This window comes from Amblyomma mixtum, chromosome 1 (assembly GCF_055824585.1).
Source record: "Amblyomma mixtum isolate Tamu chromosome 1, ASM5582458v1, whole genome shotgun sequence".
NCBI lineage: Eukaryota > Metazoa > Arthropoda > Arachnida > Ixodida > Ixodidae > Amblyomma > Amblyomma mixtum.
The window spans coordinates 144,503,264-144,525,700 of NC_143012.1; the positions used below are offsets into that span (position 1 = coordinate 144,503,264).

At 46.5% G+C, this 22,437-nt stretch overlaps 1 protein-coding gene across 1 annotated transcript in view; it reads left to right on the plus strand.

Annotated features, from left to right (window-relative positions):
- LOC149367826 (uncharacterized) overlaps positions 1 to 22,437 on the plus strand; it is a 191,573-nt gene that overhangs the window by 148,158 nt on the left and 20,978 nt on the right. The window contains exons 8-9 of the mRNA XM_089575339.1: positions 4,884 to 5,028; positions 11,589 to 11,858. Coding sequence (XP_089431465.1) covers positions 4,884 to 5,028; positions 11,589 to 11,858 — 415 coding nt within the window. The remainder of the gene's footprint in view (positions 1 to 4,883; positions 5,029 to 11,588; positions 11,859 to 22,437) is intronic.

The following is a 22,437-nucleotide window of genomic DNA, read 5'->3' on the forward strand; positions in this document are numbered from 1 at the left end:
GGATGGATGGATGGATGGATGGATGGATGGATGGATGGATGGATGGATGGATGGATGGATGGATGGATGGATGGATGGATGGATGGATGGATGGATGGATGGATGGATGGATGGATGGATGGATGGATGGATGGATGGATGGATGGATGGATGGATGGATGGATGGATGGATGGATGGATGGATGGATGGATGGATGGATGGATGGATGGATGGATGGATGGATGGATGGATGGATGGATGGATGGATGGATGGATGGATGGATGGATGGATGGATGGATGGATGGATGGATGGATGGATGGATGGATGGATGGATGGATGGATGGATGGATGGATGGATGGATGGATGGATGGATGGATGGATGGATGGATGGATGGATGGATGGATGGATGGATGGATGGATGGATGGATGGATGGATGGATGGATGGATGGATGGATGGATGGATGGATGGATGGATGGATGGATGGATGGATGGATGGATGGATGGATGGATGGATGGATGGATGGATGGATGGATGGATGGATGGATGGATGGATGGATGGATGGATGGATGGATGGATGGATGGATGGATGGATGGATGGATGGATGGATGGATGGATGGATGGATGGATGGATGGATGGATGGATGGATGGATGGATGGATGGATGGATGGATGGATGGATGGATGGATGGATGGATGGATGGATGGATGGATGGATGGATGGATGGATGGATGGATGGATGGATGGATGGATGGATGGATGGATGGATGGATGGATGGATGGATGGATGGATGGATGGATGGATGGATGGATGGATGGATGGATGGATGGATGGATGGATGGATGGATGGATGGATGGATGGATGGATGGATGGATGGATGGATGGATGGATGGATGGATGGATGGATGGATGGATGGATGGATGGATGGATGGATGGATGGATGGATGGATGGATGGATGGATGGATGGATGGATGGATGGATGGATGGATGGATGGATGGATGGATGGATGGATGGATGGATGGATGGATGGATGGATGGATGGATGGATGGATGGATGGATGGATGGATGGATGGATGGATGGATGGATGGATGGATGGATGGATGGATGGATGGATGGATGGATGGATGGATGGATGGATGGATGGATGGATGGATGGATGGATGGATGGATGGATGGATGGATGGATGGATGGATGGATGGATGGATGGATGGATGGATGGATGGATGGATGGATGGATGGATGGATGGATGGATGGATGGATGGATGGATGGATGGATGGATGGATGGATGGATGGATGGATGGATGGATGGATGGATGGATGGATGGATGGATGGATGGATGGATGGATGGATGGATGGATGGATGGATGGATGGATGGATGGATGGATGGATGGATGGATGGATGGATGGATGGATGGATGGATGGATGGATGGATGGATGGATGGATGGATGGATGGATGGATGGATGGGAGCGCCCCCTTTGAAACGGGGTGGTGGCAAATGCCACCATGCTCAGCTTTTCTTTTTCTTCTTTTTTTTGTTTACTGTGTTGGCAATTCTCATTAAGAATCGCCATCATCTTTACCTACGGTTTCCTACAATTGTAACCTTATGCCACATCTCTGCTTTGCAGCCACCAATCCTCCAATCGCTTTTTGCTGACTTCCACTGCAGATTTATTTACATGACCATTGTTATCTTTAAACCCTAGGGCCTCAGGAAGAGTGACTGCGCCTGCATCGACATTCACATGGATACCATCACATTTGATTATGAGGTGTTCAATTGTTTCCACAGATCTACCACACAATGCACATGTGTCATCTTCTTCGTTAAATTTCTTTTTGTAGCTGCGCGTTCTAAGACACCCTGACCTAGCTTCAAAAAGGAGGGCACTGCCTCTTGAGTTATCATAGAAAAATTCTTTTCTGATCTGCCTTTTCCAGTATCGATATAGTTCTACACTATGTTTCTTTTCCATTGAATTCATCCAATTTATAACTTCCGTGTTGTTAACCTGTCGTTTAATGCTCTTTCTTTCTCCGTCCTCATCACCTGCATACTTACTGGTTAGTTTTCTAGTTCTTTTCCGCCACTGTGAGTCAACGCTCTTTCTGTATAAATATTTAAATATCTTAGCTGCTCACCTGTTATCGTCCAATTTCCTCAGGTGTTCTTCATATAGTATTTTACTCTTAGCTTCCCGTGCTTCGAACGATGCCCAGCCCATATCCCCTTGTACTGCCTCGTTTGTGGTTTTGCCGTGGGCACCTAGTGCTAATCTTCAAAAAGCTCTCTGATTTACGTCTAATGTCGACTGAACTTCTGTCCTTAAGCTCAGCACCGCATTGCCGAAAGTAAGTCCCGGCACCATTATACCTTTCCAAATACCTCTTAGTACTTCATATTTTTTGTACCCCCATATTGCCCTATGTTTCATTATCCCGGCGTCTCTTCATCCTTTTGCCCTAAGAGCCTGTTCGTGCTTTTCCGTGTATATCGGCCCTTCGTTTAGCCATATCCCGAGGTATTTGTATTCATAACGTCACATAGCGCGCAGCGCCCCTGGTGAGAGGAGCGGGAGTCAGGCCGTGGCTGTGCGCCGCGCAAGGCGACGGCGTGAGATGGGGCCCCGTTTTTACACAGATGGTATGACGTCACGCAGCGAGGTCACGCGAAAGGTCAAGCGTGGCTATGCGGCCGCGGCACGGCACGGGCTGAGGTGGTAGCGAAAGTAGTATTGCTTCGCAATAAAAATACAAATCAGTAAGTGTGCCAGGAAAGAAATGCATTCTCCCTAGTTTCATTAACCGTGTACTTACTAGAGGTATTCAGGCTATAGGACGCGCCTTTTGTCAAAAAACAACGTGACGGCTGTTTCATTACCCACTAACTTGAACATAAAGCAAGCTGAAATCTCAATCCCCTCAACAGCCGCCGCGGTGGCTTAGTGGTTATGGTGCTCGGCTGCTGACCCGAAAGACGAGGATTCGATCCCGGCCGCGGCGGCTAGAATGTCTTTGGAGGAGAAATTCTAGAGGCCCGTGTACCGTGCGATGTCAGTGCACGTTAAAGAACCCCAGTTGGTCGAAATTTCCGGAGCCCTTCACTACGGCGTCTCTCATAGCCTGAGTAGCTTTGGGACATAAACAGCATAAACCAAACGAAACCAATCCCCTCAACAATGCGCATCATTTTGCATGAAAAGAAAAGTTTTTCAGGACAATGGACGCCATCCTCGAAGCGACTTCCGCCTACCACTCCTTTACTTCGCTCCGCTGTAGTGTTCTTTCCCCGTCCGGCAAACAGTTGAGCACCGGTGACTATCGAGGTTGGCGAAAAATAGTGGGGACTGGTGTCGCAGCCATGGCTGAGGTCGGAGTTGAGGAGTCCTTCTTTGCTCGCGTGCTGTCCGGAGGTAGCCCGTATTAGCCGTATTAGGTGAACGCCTCTGGAGACGACGGCTGCTTCACAGTTCGTCTTCGGTTGGGTCGACTTCTGCGGCTTTCTCGTGATCGGCTTCTTCGGAACGGTTCGGGCTCCTTTTGTGACACCCGGGGCTGAGGGCGGCAGGGACATCCTTTAGCGCCTCCACTAGATTGCACGTAGTGGTGACGGAGAGAGCCGAAAGTTCTTCTGAAAGAAAACTGTTTGTGGGGCTGACTTGCGCCCAGAATGGACTGAATGACTCAAGCAAGCGTGCTCGGCGCTCGTCGAACAGAATAGCCGCCGCTCTCGGCCGCGCACAATTTAAAGCTGATATCAAAATTTCGAGATAAAGCGTGGAAAGTTGCTAGAGCATTCTGAAACAACATAGAATCGGCTCCGCCTGCGCGGAGCTGATTCTATGGGCCTGATTCCTCAGCGACTATGCGAAATAGCGACAGTCGTGAGACAAAAAGAAAAAAATCAGTTGCGAAGGCACAGAACTGAAAACACATAGTACCATGCCACTACATACTACTATGTTTTCTGCGTCTTTCTTTTTTTGAGCAGCTACACACTCGAACAGCCTACCCTATGATATCGTCGCCATCGCTGCATAACCTGCTTTTAAAGAGTGTGTAGCTGATTATTTGCAATGCTAAATAATCATCGTAGTTTGTTATCCTGTATTCAACTGCAATCCCACCACTCATGTAACAACCGCTTGAGTGGAGACATTTAAGGAATAAAACTGAACTGAACTCATTCCGTACTCGGGAGACACGCCAGCCTTGGATGTAAGAACTGCCAAGCCTGTCGCTGGTCATGGAACAAAAGTGTTCCAGGTTCTCTGAAAATAAATTCGCTGTCGTGTAGATAGGATAAAAACTACGATGTTGATACAGATGGAGCCAACGTTGCGGGAATGTATTGAACAACTCGGTTGTGTATTATTGGCGAAGGTTTCTTCCTTTTGTCTGATTTTTTGTAAAGAGGCGGGACAAAATGCGACGTTCAGAGTATTCTAATGTCAATACATTTCAACGTGTTCCACATCAGCTAGTTTTTTAATATGTAGTAAATGCAATGCCAGATTGGACGCAAATATTTTCTATTGTTTGTTTTATGACACTTTTAAATAAAGCGAGTGCAATTATCGGCAGATTTGTATCGCGCTTTTCTTCACCATCCCCTGCATTTTGGTGAAATTGTACGCAAAACCATAGAACTCTGCTTTGGACATCAGTACCTTATAGTTACATCAGAGGTACGAAATAAGATAAATAGCACTCTTATATCGCATATCGAGTTGCTAAATGAAAGAAAACTTAATGCAAACTTTCGTACTTATAAGACATAAGGCGAGGTTTCATTTGTTCTTGTGAAGAAATACTTTTGCACAAGCCAAATATAATGTTTCGCCTCCGCAGAATTTGATCCTGCCCGTCCTGATTTTCTAGGTGGTGGATGTGGCGACCGGCCTAAAATTAGGTCCTCATCAGATAGGTGAGATCTGCTACCGATGCACCTCCATGGTGAAAAGCTACTACAAAAGACCCAAAGAGACCGCCGAGCTCTTCGACGTGGATGGCTGGTGCAAGTCAGGTACGCAACTGTTCCGCATGGAACGCCCTCTCCCTTTATTTGGAAAACTGAGTGCAAACTTGTCCACAAGAGTGGAAGCGCGAAGAGGTGTGGCTGGCGTGGCCCCTTTGCTTAGTTGCTTTAATGTAGTCCCCGGAATAATGGAATTGAAGAGTGATTTGTAGATTTGTCAACGCGGCAGAGGAAATAAGATCGGCTTGTCTATGCCGATGCGCGCATGAGCTTGAAGAATGCGGCAAGAGAGGGGAAATATCTCTAAGGGGACCAAACGAGCACCTAAGATCGTCCATGGAGTAGTGATACAAAACTATCGGAAAATTGACTATCGATAGTGCAGATAGTTTTTCTGAAACTACAAACTATCGATAGTGTAAAAAACTATCGATAGTGCTATTGATAGACTATCGATAGTATTATCGATAGTCTGCTATCGATTCTACTAGCGGTAGTACTACTAGCGATAGTAGCGCTATCGATAGCATGACTATCGATAGTGAAACTGTCGATGGTAAGACTATTGATAGTAACAATATTGATATGCATTGGTTGGCCAGCGATATAACCAAATCATTTGCGATACCTGATTGCTTTGACGATCTCATGAGGCTTAATGTCCCAAAGAGACTAAAGCTATGAGGGGTGCCGTAGCAGAGGTCTCTGGGTAAATTTCGACCAGCTGTGGTTCTTTAACGTGCACTGGGACAGTTCGGAAAAATACCTGGAACTGCATCCAATGAAAGAACAAACAGCACTAGTTGTGCTGGCTTACACGACATTATTGTGCACTGCAGAAGTCGTCTTGCTGACGTAACCGCTGCAGAAATAGTTTTCGCACACATGCTTCGCAACTAGGACATTTGCACGCTAACATTTTATCCAGAAACTTTACGTAGGGAACATCTGGTGAGCTCGATGACGCGTAGGCTGCAAAACGGGCGAGTCCTGTCAGCAACTGATACCATCACATCCACACCACACTCTCGAAACCAAGTTTAGGATGCAGTGGGCACGCGTGGTTGATTTTATAGTATCGATAGTACTATATATAACAAGTAGTATCGATAGGCCTATCGATAGTACTATCAATAGAACTATCGATAGTATTATCGATAGTACTATCGATAGTCTTTTTGAACTGAAATGAAATGTTTATTCGGCCATATTTACAATATGCCCCGGGGAGGGACAAAAGGAGGCAGACAAAGCATGCCTCCTGACGAGGCCAACACCCCGGCTAACACATCAGGACACAGGTGACAAGACGGCAAATCACATATGCAAAAAAACCAACTTAAAAAACAACTTTACAAGAAAGGAACAGCATACTTTAAGGTAACATGCCTAATCTCGAAAGGAAACAAAAAAAGACACTCCTGATATCTTAAGAATCAAACATGACACCGTTACGCCCGCACTACTAATACAACTAACACAACTAATACTAGCAAATTGAAAGTCTTTTGCAAAATTGACAACAGACAATGGAGTACAAATATTCAAGAAAGAGAGAAATCCAGAACACTGATAAAAACAAAAAACAGCAAAAAACAGTGCCAACCAACTCAAATAAACACAAAATTACAAAATAGGAAAAAGCAACTTCAATTTCTTTTTAAAAGCAATAGAACTCGTAGCTTCCTGAGCTATTTCCACTGAAGATGGGTGCGCATTACATAAAGCTGCAATTTGATTATTTACACTTTGCGTTCCATAATTTGTTCTCGATCTTATGGTAGATAGAGAAACCGTGCGCAGTTCGTATTTAATATTTCTAGAAAGATACATATTTCGGAAAGAAGTCAAATCTTCTTTAATTTTATGAAAAATGTGAATCGCTAAACTAAAGTTGTAGGAGTTAAGGAAACTGCGTGCATGAAAAGTTTTAAAGAGATTTGTTTCATTAGGTGTATTTGGACATAAGGCACGTAAGGCTGTTTTCTGGAGAGAAAATAATCTATGTGAATCAGTTTTATTGCAGGTAAACCATACTAGATTGCAATATACTAGGTGACAATGAACCAGAGCAAAACATAATTGTTTTTTATCCTGTTGCGGCAGAAGGCGTCTAATTCGATAAATCACACATAACGATCGGGTCATTTTCAATCAGACGCTATTCACGTGATCTGTCCACCCAAGATCACTGCGGAAATACACACCAAGAAACCGAACGCTAAGCACTTCTTCAATTCTTAAGTTATTAAACTGAAGTGAGATGTGGTGATCTACTGGCTTATTTTTTGCGTAGAAAAGCATAAATTTTGTTTTACTAACATTCAATTCAAGTTGATTAACAGAGAGCCAGATAATTAACTCTTTCAGCCAGACATTCGATTGCTTTTCAAAGTGTTTGTAGATTAGTGCCTGAAAAAACACATTTGTGTCATCGGCATACAGCACAACATTAGTAGTTAGAGGAATGTTAACAATCAATACCATCGATAGTTCGATAGTGACTCAACTATCGATAGTATTGATAGTACTATCGATAGTTTTGCATCACTACCGTGGAGTGGTCGCCCTCGGGCAGCCGTGACGGAAGCCAAGAGGGAGACCGTTGGTGTGCTCATAAAAGAGGACAGGCGAACAAAAATAGATGAAATATCGAGAATGTTTTAAACATAGCACAGTGCAGTTAAGGAGGTGACTGAAGGCTTAGGTAAGCGTATCCAGGTGGTTCTGAAGGAAAGTTTAGGTTTCCATGAGATTTGTGCCCGCCGGGTTTGGCTCCTACGGACCATGTGCCTCACAGTTCGGCGCGGAACTGTGACTTCACATTTTCTCCAACGATACCAAAGGCAAGCCAATGTTTTCCTGCTCGGCATTGTCAGTAACGATGAAATGTGGTTTCACCACTTCGAGCTTGAAACGAAAAGGCGGATCACATAGCACCACCACTCAAACTTTCTCCTTCAACAAAAAAAGCAAAAACTGCGTCTTCTTCTGCAGAAACATGTGCACAGACTATCGAAAGACAGGGAGGTCTCATTTTAGTTAATTTCTGTGAGCCTGGAACAACAATATGTGTTGATGTGTACACTGCACAAGTTTTATCAAACAATGTATAACTTTGCACTGGCCAGCTAACTGTGGTTAAAACTGAAATAAGGTGGTGGGAAGTTCTATTTCAACCGCCTTGCAGCCAGCCCTGATCTGGAAGTCTGATCTGCCCTGATCTGGAATTGCGAGGGCAACAATACCAGAGAGGAGAGGCGCTCCCAGCAGTGCGTCGATCTCTCTACAAGGGAGGAACAGAGTTCTACGTGAGGCGCATTGTGAAACTCCCCGATTGCGGTGAATGCAGAGGAAAAGGGGAATACGTTGAAAAATGAACAAATGCTCAAAAAATGAAACAAGGAACATGCCTTTTGAGTAAGGAGGTGTAGTCATTTCTTATTATCTTTCTATACAAGCCTAATTTTTTTTAACTAGTTTTATTTAATAAAAAGACAGTTTCTTTCCTAGTCCCCACATGCTGAGTGGCGAGCTGGTTAGCTGAAATATTATAGTCAACTTTTTAAGTAATAAAGTAGCGCTGGTCATTTGTCAGAGACATTTCATAATTACGAATCGTCTTCGGCGTGCCACCCTGTGAATATCCAGAAGCAGAAAATAAATTTCTTGCTTTTTAAAACGAGCCGAGGATGGTATCGACAAAGCAAACTGATGCGCGTACCCTAAGCCAGTACGTGGCACCGTAGAATATGCAAGCCTAACGTTGAATGCGTATCAAGGTAATGAATAGAGAAGATGCGAAAATTCACAGGAAAAGAAGTTAGTTTCATCCTGTAAAAAAGGATATGTAAGGAGTTTGTCACATGCGGAATACATGAAATGTTGGTGCTTTTACTATAAAAATATCCTAAGTTATTGTTTTACAGCAGTAAATACTTAACCAAACTTTAGTCTCTGTTCGAAATATAGCCCATTTCCAACACTCCCAAGTTCCTACAACGAAAATTTTACACCTACTGCGACCAAAATAACTGGTTCGAACACTTCTGCTCTCTTGACAGCATTGGCTGAATTAAACTCCTGCCTTTCGTACTTTACAAGCAAACATTCTGCGTCAATTCCCTTCTTATTTCTCCCGTTTTGTGTCAGGAGAATATACCTGCTCCATCGCGGTGTTTTCATCGCACTTTTCTCCTTGTACTGCTCACTTTCACCTCAGTGAAGCTTAAGAATATCTTAAGCATAAAACATCTTAAGGTTTCCTCTTCCTGCGGTGTTGACAACATTAATTCGAAGTTTTTAATTAATACAAAGTATTATTGTTCCATAATTCTTACTAAATTGTTTGAACAGTCTCTTGCAACAGGTTGTATTCCTAATGATTGGAAAATTGGGAAGGTGATTCCACTGCATAAGTCCGGAAATAAACATTCTCCTGATAACTTTCGACCTATATCGCTCACTAGTATTCCGTGCAAATTCCCATCTCATCTCTTTTTTAGAATCTAACTCATTTTTCAACATTGCCCAGCATGGTTTTCGTAAGTATTTTTCATGCGAAACTCAGCTAATATGTTTCACACATGACCTTCATTGCATCCTTGACCACGGCTGTCAGGCAGACTGCATATTTCTGGACTTCTCGAAAGTGTTTGACACTGTTTCCCATGAGCTTCTCTTTCTTAAATTAAGCAATCTTAATATAGACCCTAATGTTCTTGCATGGCTACAATGCTTTCTTTCTAACCGTTCACAATTTGTAACAGCGAACAATATAAACTCTCATTCTTTGCCTGTCCGTTCCGGCGTGCCTCAGGGGTCAGTTCTTGGGCCCCTCCTCTTTCTCATCTATGTAAATGACTTACCGGCTAACATTTCTTCTTCAATTAATCTTTTTGCCGATGACTGTGTTATTTACCGCGAAATTAAAGATGGTAATGATGTCTCTTCTCTTCAATCCGATATTAACAACGTACTTGACTAGTGTTTTATTTGGAACATGCAACTAAACATTAATAAGTGTAAACATGTACGCATTTCTCCTCTCTCTAATGCCTCTTCTTTTTATCACATTAACAACGTGTCTCTCGAAACAGTGTTATCTTATAAATATCTGGGTGTTTACGTTTCTTGTAACCTGTCTTGGAAAACTCACGTGGAATACATAATAAATAACGCTCATCGCATGCTTGGGTACCTTCGCAGAAATTTCTCACGTTCATTTAGTTCAATAAAATTATTACTTTATAAAACATTAATACGGTCCAAGTTAGAATATACATCATCTGTCTGGCGCCCTGACATCGATTCACTCGTTTCAGATTTGGAAGCTGTGCAGAAGCGCGCATGTCGTTTCATTCTTTCTAATTATCACCGAACAAGTAATGTAACCGCCATAAAATCAAGTTTGCCCCTACCCCTTCTTTCCCACCGCAGATCAATAGCCTCATTGTTCTTTTTCATAAAATTTACCACACCAGCTTTCTCAAACCTAAGTTACTGTCAAGACCATCGTACATATCACCACGCGTTGATCACCGTCATAAAGTTGGAGTCCCATCTTGTCACACCAAATGTTTTCATGACTCATTCATACCACGAACTTCAGTCAGCTGGAATCACCTTCCCCAAGACATCGCAGGTATTTCTGATAATATTGCATTTCGTAAAGTCCTTAATGTTTCTTTCTGAGTATGTCTCGTTTATTACTGTATAAAAATTGCATTTACTGCGTACACACTGTTTTTTGATGTATCCCCACTGCCTTTCTATTCCTGTGTTTTCACTTTGTCATGTATTTCTGGTTTATTTTTGTTTTCTCACCTTTTTGTTGCTGTTTAGGCTGAATTTTTATGTATCCCCAATCCCCTCTGTAATGTCTTCGGGCCCTGAGGGTACAATAAATAAATATTTTTGGAGTTTAACATAGAGAGCATAAGTTGATAAAATGTATTTGCTCTGCAATTGACCCTGATGGGTACTATTGTGGAACGCTAACATCTTACTCGTAGTAGACATTCTCGAAATGTTAATTTTATGTTAAATGTATTTATGCTGCCTGCGAAGGCTTCTCGGTAAATCTTACTCGCGCACTGGCGTACCGCTGGTCCTAGCCTCTCTTAACTGTCTTACGGTAAATGCACCTGTAAATTATTCAATGCAGCACAAAATTCACAGAAGGCCCCTTCGAATCCTTTTTCAGCCTTACGTGAGAAACACCGCTAGGTACGGAGGTCACATAGGCAACGGCTGCGCTGAAGGAAAGTCCCATCCACACCCTGTACAGACATGCGCGGTGATTACACAAAGGCATGAGTTCATGTATTGTTGTTTTAATTATCTCTGAACAGAATAATGCCTCATAAGGTGTGGCATTACAGGGAGCCAGACGGGTGGGGCTGAGCGCAAGCACTCCCGTAGGAGCAGCAGTCAGTTGATGTCTGCTGAGCTCACCGAGTCACGAGAGTAGGTAGTAATAAATATCGTTGTTTGCCATTGCATGCCTCTTCTTAGCTTATATTTGTTTATATTGAGCAAAATACACACCCACAAGAACTTATATTAAGTAGCTCATTTTTTCCACTTCACGCGAATGACATTTGCAGGTGATTGCGGTTACTACGACAAGGACGGCCGGTTTTACATCGTGGACAGGCTGAAGCAGATGATAAAGTGCATGGGCGACCAAGTAGTTCCTGCCGAGCTGGAAGAGCTGCTTCTTCGCGAACACGCAGCCGAGATCGCCGAGGTGTCCGTGGTGGGTTTGCCACACAAAGAGCTGGAACAGGTGCCTGCAGCAGCCGTCGTGCTCACGGCTGAAGGGAGGAAGCGCGACCGCCAGCGACTCGCCGAGAGCATCAAGGCCACTGTCAAACGTGAGTGCTCAGTAAGCCCTTGCGGCGACTGCCGTCTCCACCGCGGCCTCCACCGCGTGCTGGATAAGCCGGCATCGGTCTGCTGGCTCGAAAGTACGCAGGAGAGACTCTCACGTCTCTGGGGTGTTTGAGTTGGTTGTGTTGTCGTGTGTACAAGTCCACTCCATGTGTATGAGAGTGGCCGGAGTGGAGCAGTTTTTTGCACATGGGGTCTATCTCTTGCGTAAAAATCCTGCTCTATAAGAAGGGGTTTGGAAAACTGCCAGTTTGTAGTTTGCGCCATTCGACGGCCTCGTGTCTTGTTAGATCACGGTGTGCGGAAGGACAGAGACATCTTTCGAGCTGGTAGTGCTGGAGTATGTCCGTGTAAGTGGTCAGTAGAGAAGCGCGTGAGAGATAAGTGTCACAGGAAGCAGGGAGGTTGATCATACACTCGGCTCGGCAGCTCAGATCTCGGGCGAGAATGTGTGCCTGGGCGATTCCGCTGAGCTATTCATGGGCTGGAGCCCAAGGAAGTAAGCGAGAGGTGGAAGAGGGTGCAGTAGAAAGCGCACATGGGAAGAGATACGGCCAGCATCGTAGCTGCGGATAGCCTATTGAGAATCACTGATGACGACTTTCTTATTAGGGCCGGCTAGCGCTAGCGCAATGGCAACCTCCTCTGCCGCGGTGACTGTTTCTGCATTGCGAATGCTGCAGGCTGTGTACGAGCTGCGGTGAGGGGCGTGAGCTACCGCCACAGTCGCTGGCTTCGAGGGATGGCAAGAGGCGTCCGTACACGTGACGTCCGGACGTCCGCTGAAGCGTTTCTCGAATTGACGTGCACGGTCGGCCCGTATTATTTCCGGGTTCATCTGTTTGGGAGTGGGAAGGATGCGGAGATTTAGACATAATCCGTGGTAAGTTCAGCATACCTCGGGGTCACTCTCGGCGGGGAGATCCCAACTTGCTACAGTACCACTCGGCCAGCGTGTGTGAGTGATAGCCGCTCGTATTAGGCAGAGAGGGTTGCTTCAATAAGTTCACTCACGGTATTAGAGATTCCGAGAGCCATGAGCGTATGGGTAGCTGTGGACATGGGAAGACCCAGGGTCGTCTTGTACGCTTTTCGGAGTGACGCCTCTAGCCGTTCGCTTTCGGCACGAGTGATACGTAGGTAGGGTGCAGAGTAGGTGATGCGGGAGCAGATGAAGGCTTGAACGAGGCCCAGGAGGTTGGACTCTCGCATACCATGATGCTTGTTGGAAACTCGCTTAAGGAGGCGTCCGTTCTGTACCACCGACTGGTCGATGCGTTGGAGCATGGCGTTGTTGCTACCATTAGTCTGTAGGTGTAAGCCCAAGATCCTGATGGGATCTGTACGAGGGATCGGGTTGCCTTGCACCTGGAGGTTGATCTCAGGATGTATCTTCGGAAGGCGTCGTCCCGGGTGGGGATGATGATATACAGGGTCTGTTCTGAAAGTAGTAGGACTGGTTTTTTCCTGGGCGAACAGGCGGACGAGAGGCGGTCTGGGCGTGCAGGATCGTTGAAGGGGGATATTGGCAATGCTGGGGAAAATCGACAGTCGGCTCTCGGCCGTTGAAGAAAGGAGGTCGCTTGTACTGCGGACCCATGTCGAAACGTCTCGTCACGCAGAATCATCGAGCGTTTACTGGATCAGCGATATGCGATTAAATTTTGAATAAATCTTGGTAAAACGGGCAAAGAGAATCACAACATGACTAAGGAGGCCTACGGTGAGGCTTCCATGGGTAGATCAGGTGTTTTTTGAGTGGCACAAGCTGTTCCGAGAAGGTAAGGAAAGAGTGGAGGAAGACGACCGCTCCAGACGCCCTTCGACCAGCAAGACCAACGAAAATGTGTAGCGAGTGAAACGTTTACTTAAGAGTGATCGTAGAATGAGTATCAGAATGATGGCTGATGACTTCAGCATTCCTCAAACACAAGTTTTTGAGATCGTGATAGAAAACTTATCCATGAGGAAAGCGTGCGCGAAGTTGGTGCCGGCAGTGTTGTCAGAGGAGGAAAACTCCAACCGGTAGGATCTACTTCATGATGTGAATGAGGGCGCCGATTTTTTGCCCAGCACAAGGCGGCAACGCTGCCTCAGCCCCCCTACAGCCTCGACGTGGCCCCGCCAGACTTTTTGCTATTCCCGAGAATAAAATCGACGCTCGAGGGGAAACATCACGGATCGGTACAGGTGGTTCAACAGGCCGTGACGAGGGAGCTAAACAGCATTCCGGTCCAGGCGTTCCTGGAGGCGTACGAAAACTGTAAACCTCATTGGCAGCAGCGTGTAGGTGCGGAAGGGTGCTACCTTGAAAAATTGTAATCGTTTGTACTATTCTCTTGAATATATTTTGTTTAAAAAAATTAGTCCTACTACTTTCAGAACAGACTGTAGCGCCCGGCGACGCTATAAAGCGCAGGCGCTGAGATCGGCGTTCCCGCGACAAAAGAAAATAAAGAACGACAGCGCGTGCTCGGAGCGCACGCCCGGCACGCGCAGTCCGGAACTAGAAGCCTGCCACGCTGGTCGTCTCTGTCTGGTGCTCCGCTGCGACCCCGCTAATACCTCAACAGTGGTGACCTGGCGAACCGTGCCTTCTATCTCAGCGGCGTTCCAGCATGGCGTACTGGCAGCACCCAAGTTTCGACCCGCCGCTCCCGGCGTTCCGGCCTGCAGGCGTCGGCGGGTGGTTCGCCAACTGGGGGCTGCGATGTACCTGAACGGCATCACCATCCAGCCGTTCAAACACGAAGTCCTTTGTGACATCCTCCCGGCCGACCTCCTGCGTCGGCTCACCTACTCTGCTTTCGGCGGCCGGCCATACGATGAGCTGCGTGCGGCCGTCTTGGCGTACTTCGGCGCCTACTACGTTCCGCCGCCGCTCTACGACGCAGCGGACCCGTTTTCGCCGCCGCCAGCCTCTGGCCCTGCACCGGCCTCGCTCGCGCCCACGCAACCTTCATCAGCATCCGGCCCGCCTCAGCAGCCCCTCGCCGCATCGCCGCCACTCCAGTCCAGCGTCTCCAGCCCGACTGTCTCTCTCGACGCCACACCAGGTGGGATCCGCACGAGCTCCGCCTCGCGTCCTGCTCCCACCACTATCCGACCCGCGTCTCTGGCGCTGCCTCCTGGCGCTTCAGTGGCGTTGTCGCCAGAGCCTCCTGCAGCCAACGACGACTCTGCGGCAGCAGCCGTGCCGAGGCTTCCGGCATCTCCATCTACCTCGTCACTACCGCCAACAGCTCTGCAGGCCTCTTCTGTGAGGTTGAAGCCGTCGCCCGCTGATGCTAAAGAGCCCTCGACAACGACCAAGCCTGGTTGTCACACTCCCAGCCCCTCAGAAGGTCCGCAGAGCACTAATCGTCATCAGGAGCAGGGTGAGAAGGCCAACCCGGTGACAGCAGTAACAGGCATGGCGGTTGCCACCAGCCCCACTTTGCCTGAAAAGGTTCCTGACCCGGTGTCAGCGCTTTCTCTCAAGCCCGACCAGTCCACTGATGTGGGCCCTTCTTGCTCCCCGCCGGTGTTTGCATCTTCAAAGCAGCTTGACACCGCTAGCTGGGCCGCCACCTCATGCCCATTCCCGGTGAGCCCATCTGTCCTTCCTATCGCGAGCCGCGCCTGCAAGCCCCATCAGAGCCCTGTCGCTCACAATGCGCAACCCGCACCGCTTACCATGGCTCTCTGGGCATCTGCCAGCTTCGCAAGTGACTCTGCCTCCGCGACAGACGACACAGCCACCGAAGGTGGTGGCCTGCTTGCGGCATGGACGCGTTTGGGCGGGCCCCATCCAGCACTGCCTGTGGTCGGAGCACCAGCGCATCCCGTTCCTTTCGATGCTCATGTGCCGGACTTCTGCCCTACTTCAACTAGTGCTACCAGTATCGAGTCGGCCATGGCTTTCCCGCCAGATGGCAGCCGCCCGTTGCTTACTCCGCCTACGCCTGCCTTGAAGTTGCTTCGCCGCCTCGAGCACCATCTGCCACACCCTCTGGGGCAACGCACTGCAAACGCTCGCAAGACTGGCCGCCAGTGTATATTCAGGCTATCCTCGAGCGCACTGTCAGCCCTACCAGTTGCCGTCAATACTTGTTTCCGGCCATCCCGTCGACGTTTCCTGGGTGACTTTTCATGTCGGCTGCCGCTGTCATCACCATCCCCTTTCTGCATCATTCGCCCCTTGCGCAGCAGCCAGGCTCGTCCACCTGAGCCGGCGCACTCCACCCGACTGCTCTTCCCGGCCTCTGACCTGAACTTACCGGACCTTGTAGCGACCCCGTGGGGACACTGTTACTCTAGCTGCCTGCTTGCCTGCCGTGGCTACTCCATCTCTGCCCCGTCGGCACGTACATTCCGACGTTCCGTCTAGGCGGGGGGCCCTGTAGCGCCCGGCGACGCTATAAAGCGCAGGCGCTGAGATCGGCGTTCCCGCGACAAAAGAAAATAAAGAACGACAGCGCGTGCTCGGAGCGCACGCCCGGCACGCGCAGTCCGGAACTAGAAGCCTGCCACGCTGGTCGTCTCTGTCTGGTGCTCCGCTGCGACCCCGCTAATACCTCAACAAGACCATGTACACTGACTTTGTCGCCGAGCAGGTGAGGCCAACTGTTATGAGATAATCCCCTGGTAGCACAAAATGTTGCAGCAACATTGCAGCAATGTTTCAGTACAACGTTGCTAAAACGTGGATAATGTCCTCTTGAAATCACATTCAGTTAACGTTAGCATGCAACATCACAACAACGTTGCTGCCATGTTCTAACAATGTTGCTGCATCATTGCTGAAACGTTTAAGCAACGTTATGGAATGTTTCAGGATACATATAACAACATTCCAGTAACATACAATATATGCACGCATGCTGCATGCACACCTTGAAGATTGTGCTCCTGCCGTTCATAGCTTGACCAGCCAGTAGCTTGTAAGAACGGCAGTGCTTAATTAAACAGACAAACAAATCTGCAGAGTGACTAGTAAGACTTTTTATTGCTCTCCGAAGCTTGACCTCGCAAGTAATGAAGATATTTCTGGCTTGTAATCGGCAATGCTGCATCCTGCACGAGTCCTGCTGAGTGTAGCCCAAGTGCTGCAAAGTAAGAAAAAAAGGTTGCACTTAAAACTAGGAAATCTCATGGAGAATACCTGCAAGAACAAAAATGTTCTACTAGCTTTTGTATGCAATCACTGATACCACAGACATGTTTTGACATAAACATGCCATGAAGCGTGCGAAACACGGAACTTAGATGTTCTTTGCAGTGCAGTGCTATGACTGCAGAGAGGTCATGATAGAATAAATTTGTGTCCGCAACCAAGGCACGGTATAGCTGAGAGTCGGCACTGCAGATGGTTCATATGGACACCTCATTCCGTTTGTTTTTTAACCTTGTTGTCCCAGGAGAGTCTCTCTAAATGATACTGTACATAAAAAAAGAAAAACATGAGCAGGGAGAGAAATTCGATGGAATTACTAGTTCACAACACTACCACGCAGCCGCTGTCACAACTGTTCCACTGGTATTGTCCAGACGAAGGCCTGCTGTCGGACAAGTTGAATGCCACAGTATGTGCTGATAGTCGTGCTCATCAAGCACAATACACTTAAAGGGCATCTCGCACTTGCAGCAGCTGCATCATTCCACATATTTTACAAAGCACTGAGGGGAACGACTTAGCAAGAAACAGTTTCTCACCTTTGCTTAATCCTTGATGGGGCATAGCATAGTCAATCAGCTCCATATGAGTGCACCTTCTCTGTGATTCTAGCAAACTTTTTCTTCACTGCCACTGAAAAGTTAAAAATCAAGAACGCAGAAGGTTGCGTGATCAGCCATTGCAGCAAATGATATACAAAACCTATTCTACAATTAGAGAGAATTGCGAGCCATGACAAATTTTGAAGAATTATGTATAAAGTTAAAAAAGGACAAGTAATTAAATGACTAATTACTGGAATGTAATGGGTCTAAGGGCATTACAGTTCATATTTACTCTAAATTATTTTGATCTTTTTATTGCCATTTGTGCACATTCTTTGCCTGCATATGGAAAGGCAGACTATTACTACTTTATAAAACTTAATTTGAGCCTTGAATTTAAGTCTCTAGGACCTATTCATATGCAAAGAAAAATTCCGCCCAGCAGTGGCTTTCAAGAAAGGCAAACCGAGGCTTTCAGCTGCTAGTGATGCTCTGGAAGTGACATGGCTAGAGCAAAATGACCTCCGATACTGTTGACGCAAGGTTTTTGTGATCCACATGTGACATATATGTGTGGTCTCACTCAAGTATTTCAATATCTGTACTGAGTTTCTTTTGTGGTGCCAAGTGGCAGGGCCCATCACTTCGTCTTCTCGAGGGAAAATACTTTGACAGTATCTATTTCCCCAGCGACCAGGAGAAATTTGTCCTAAAAATTTCACAGCACTTGCCTCTGATTGGTTACATAAAACCATGTGACATTTTATCAAAATTGATCTTGATATTCTCACGGCCATCTTTCAAGAAGGAGAGAACGCTCAAGATCTACCTTCCATGCTAACGCAAATAGCAATTTCCATCAACAGAAACTTAATTGCTCATTGGGTTGCAAGTGCTGGAATGACAAACAGAGCAATAGGAATTTAAGGCATCCTTTCGAGGTAGTCCATGTGAGCCAAACCAGCAATCGTGGCGTGGAATTACAAAGATAATAAAGCCCAAAAAGAAAGAAACGAAGACGGGAAGCAAAGCACATTATTAGCAGGTTCAGTTTCCGAGCTCGAGACTTGAGCCCGCGCGCGACAAGAAGACCACAACGGCGCTTTAGAGCACTTTTTGTCGCACTAGAACAATTTATTAGTAATTGCTTCCGCTTCCAGCTCCCTCCAGCCCCACTGATATTTTAAGCTTTACACCTCGAACTTCTCAGTAGCGGATAATGGGCGTCAAAAAATAGGGGAATACTCTTAATCTGGATCCGTTCATTGGCTAGAGCCATATATGTCCTGTACATCACACGTCAGCGGCGAAAATGAACTGTAACAAGAAACCAGTAAAGAAATTCTCCAGGCTACAAGTGGAATGGACACCGCCAGAATGCTTCAACCACAATCTAATAAATACTACGGGGTTTAGACTAAGCATCTTTTGACCTCAGGTCTTTCCAAGGCAATCAAGGCGGAAAGCTGGGATAGTTGGTGTGTCATCGTTACTTCCCGCTTCAAGGCATCTGTCTGACGTTTCGGCTGAGTTGTAGGCTACGGTGCTGACCACGCTTGTGCGCAGCAGGCACGCTCGCGTCGCGGTCGGCGCTCTTGAAGATTTCGGGCACACTGCATTCAATGTACTCAGACATTCGCCCTTCCAGCATAGTGCCCTTCCGGATACGAGACGGCACTGAGGCAAGGATTATCTCCTTCTTTATCTCAAGGTCGGCGTTTCAAAAGTACCAGTGCCGAGGGAGCCATCTGAGCCACGAATGGAGCCATCTGAGCCACGCGTAAAACGCGTAAGGGGACTTACTGTGTTTTTCGCCGATCTTATGATGAGGCGCTTTCTTGCGTGCATCCGCCGTAGTGTTGCATCCTACAAAAATGATCTCGAGTCCCTCAGCCCACTTGGACCAGTCGTGACCGGTACAGTTGAGGTCAGTTGCTCGCAGACCGCCACGTTCCCGCTTCGTTGTTTCCGCTCGTTGCCGGCGAGGACTGACGCGATGCACTAGTCGCTTGTTTTGCACTTACACAAGTTAGACGAGCATTTTGACACCATTGTAATCTTTGATTAGGCCCGATTGCGTTATTCGGCGGACAGATTGAGGCCGATTGACACCTACTTTAGTGCACTATACACCTACTTCCCGCTAGAAGCCACCATATTCTTTGTTGTTTCGCTGTTGCCAACAGGATGTTCGTACTTGGGTATACAGAGACACCACTTCGCATCTCTTGCGCTGTTTTATTTTATATCTTCGGGCTACACGGCTGGACAGAATATATATTTTATTTTTACATTTATCGTCTTCACCGCGGCTACGAGAGCGCTATTCCTTCAAGACACCAATGAGCAATTTTAGCTGATTAGCACGCTTTCCAAAACTAAAAAGGTCCTCCGCGGCTGAAAGCTTTTTAATAATAAACAAAGCTTTCTTTTTCAACCGCCACCTTTTTCGAATTTTTTCAAAGCTCGCTTAAACACTATAGGGACGCCCCATAAATTTTCGTGCTTGCTGTATTGTAAACCAGCGTTAAGCTTGACAACGAATATTTCGTGCTAGATACAAAAAAAAATTCAGAGTGCACTTTGACGATCCAAAGTGCGCCAGGTGAAAGCCTTTCCACACAGCTTGCCATAGGCACACAGAAGGCGGCTACGGGGCGACTTAGTCATAACCCATGACTAATTGGATGACCAACTAGTCATGACTAACTAGTTGATGACTGATTAATGACTAGTTAGACATGACTAATTATTTGACTAGTTAATGACTAGTTAGCCATTACTTCTTAGTAGTAATGACTAGGTATGACTCACTACAGATGTATGGACGGACACACAGGGTCATGTCTGCGAGTATGAGCCATTAGTTTTTCGCCTTAATATATTTACACACTATGGGGAAACAAAACAAAATTTTGCAACGTTACGCTAACATATGGCAGTGTAACATTGGTGCTGTGTTGCGTGTGTAACGTTTTAGCGATGTTGTTGTCTAATATTGCAGCAACATTCCATCAGTAATGTTTAAACAACATTGCTATAAGTGTGCTAATGTTGGGCAACATTTTGCAACGTTGTGCTAACATTGTAACAAGTTGTTAAACGTTGTGCAACAAAGTACAACATAGGTAACATTGCTGCAATGTTGTAGCAACATCATATGCTACCAGCACAGGTAGCACCGAAACATTGCGATAATGTCACATATCTGTTACGGTCTAATGTTATTTCAATGTCCTTAATGTCCTTTTTTTTAATGTTTTTGTAATGTTACATATAAATCTTCGAATAACTTCCCCAAAAATTCATGAAACATGTAAACAACATAAATGGAACACTCTCGAAAATGGTGAAGCAGCCCCGCACAAGCATGCAGGCCTGCCAGCGGTGACGGCATACAACTTACAACACTTTGCAAGAACCAACAAGAGCGACACTCCACTACACTACAGCACAGCAACTCGTATTCACTCACCTCCAAACAGATATCATGCCGCCGAGCTTATATACTCGCTACTGTGGGATGTCCCATGAGTGACAGTGGGGAATGAGTAATAACTAAAGTTTTGTGACAAAATAATGGGGCTCTTCATGTAATCTATGGCGAGTACTATCTAAGAGATGTGGTTACAAGATACTGTTAATTGAAAAACATCTTTACTCTACGAACAGTGAGAAAATGTCTGGAAATCCGTGCTCGAAATATATTTGCAATGTTGTTTTATAGTTGCAACTCTAATATTATAATAAAATTTAGAAGATTATATTAAAACGTTTGTTTAGAACGTGAATGTAACATTTCCTACGTTGTCAGAGGAAACATCTTGAAAAACATCTTTACTCTACGAACAGTGAGAAAATGTCTGGAAATCCGTGCTCGAAATATATTTGCAATGTTGTTTTATAGTTGCAACTCTAATATTATAATAAAATTTAGAAGATTATATTAAAACGTTTGTTTAGAACGTGAATGTAACATTTCCTACGTAACTTATAACGTTATATGTAAATTTTTAATGTTAATGTAAATTTACTATGCAGCATGTAACATTACTCCAACTTACATAACATTTTTATAACACTATTCTAATGCTCGGTGCTACCTGGGAGGGTCTGCTATTTGTTTTATTGCGGTCTGGAGAATGTTGTGACTGGAGCATCTCAGCCTGCTGCTTCTTTTACGCAGAGCTGAGCGAAGAACGGTCGAGGGGACGGTGAGTGAACGGACGTTTATATACAATATTTACAAGGCTTTACATCATATATACAAGGGCTGAGTGCACAACGGGTTAGGACGAGGCCCTGCGGAAAGCGTCTGTCTGGCTTGAAGGCTCGTCTGCTACCCGTCTGCTGCTGTGTTAGTTGCGACTGAGAGAAGGACGAAAAGTGCACGAGCCGGCCGACTGGCTCATGCCGAGCCACTACCGCTGCCACGTGCAGATAGAAGAGGGTTGAAATATAAGAGGAAAGAGAAGAAGAGAGAGTAAAGACGCGCGTCGCAACCACCGCGTCCGCCGAAGCGGACTGCTGCGTCTCAGTTCGGCTGTTTTTATAGCCGCCGGTGACCGTTGCGGCAGCCAGGCGTTCGACTGCTCCAATCAGGTCACGCCACCGGCCACCGTTCGGATTGGCTCGAGCCGACGCTAGTGAGGAGGAGGAGTAAGGCTCTGCGCCGACGAGCCAGGATGACATGCTGCAAGCCGCAAATTCCATGGAGGCCAGCGGAATGCGTGCTCGAGCACAACAGCACTCTCACCGCCAGACAATGCGCCACGAAGACGAGCTGCTTCCGCGTGGCTCCGATGCATTCCAAGTTCTCGGCTGCTCCACACCAGGCTGCTCCAAGTTCTCGTCCGGTGTACA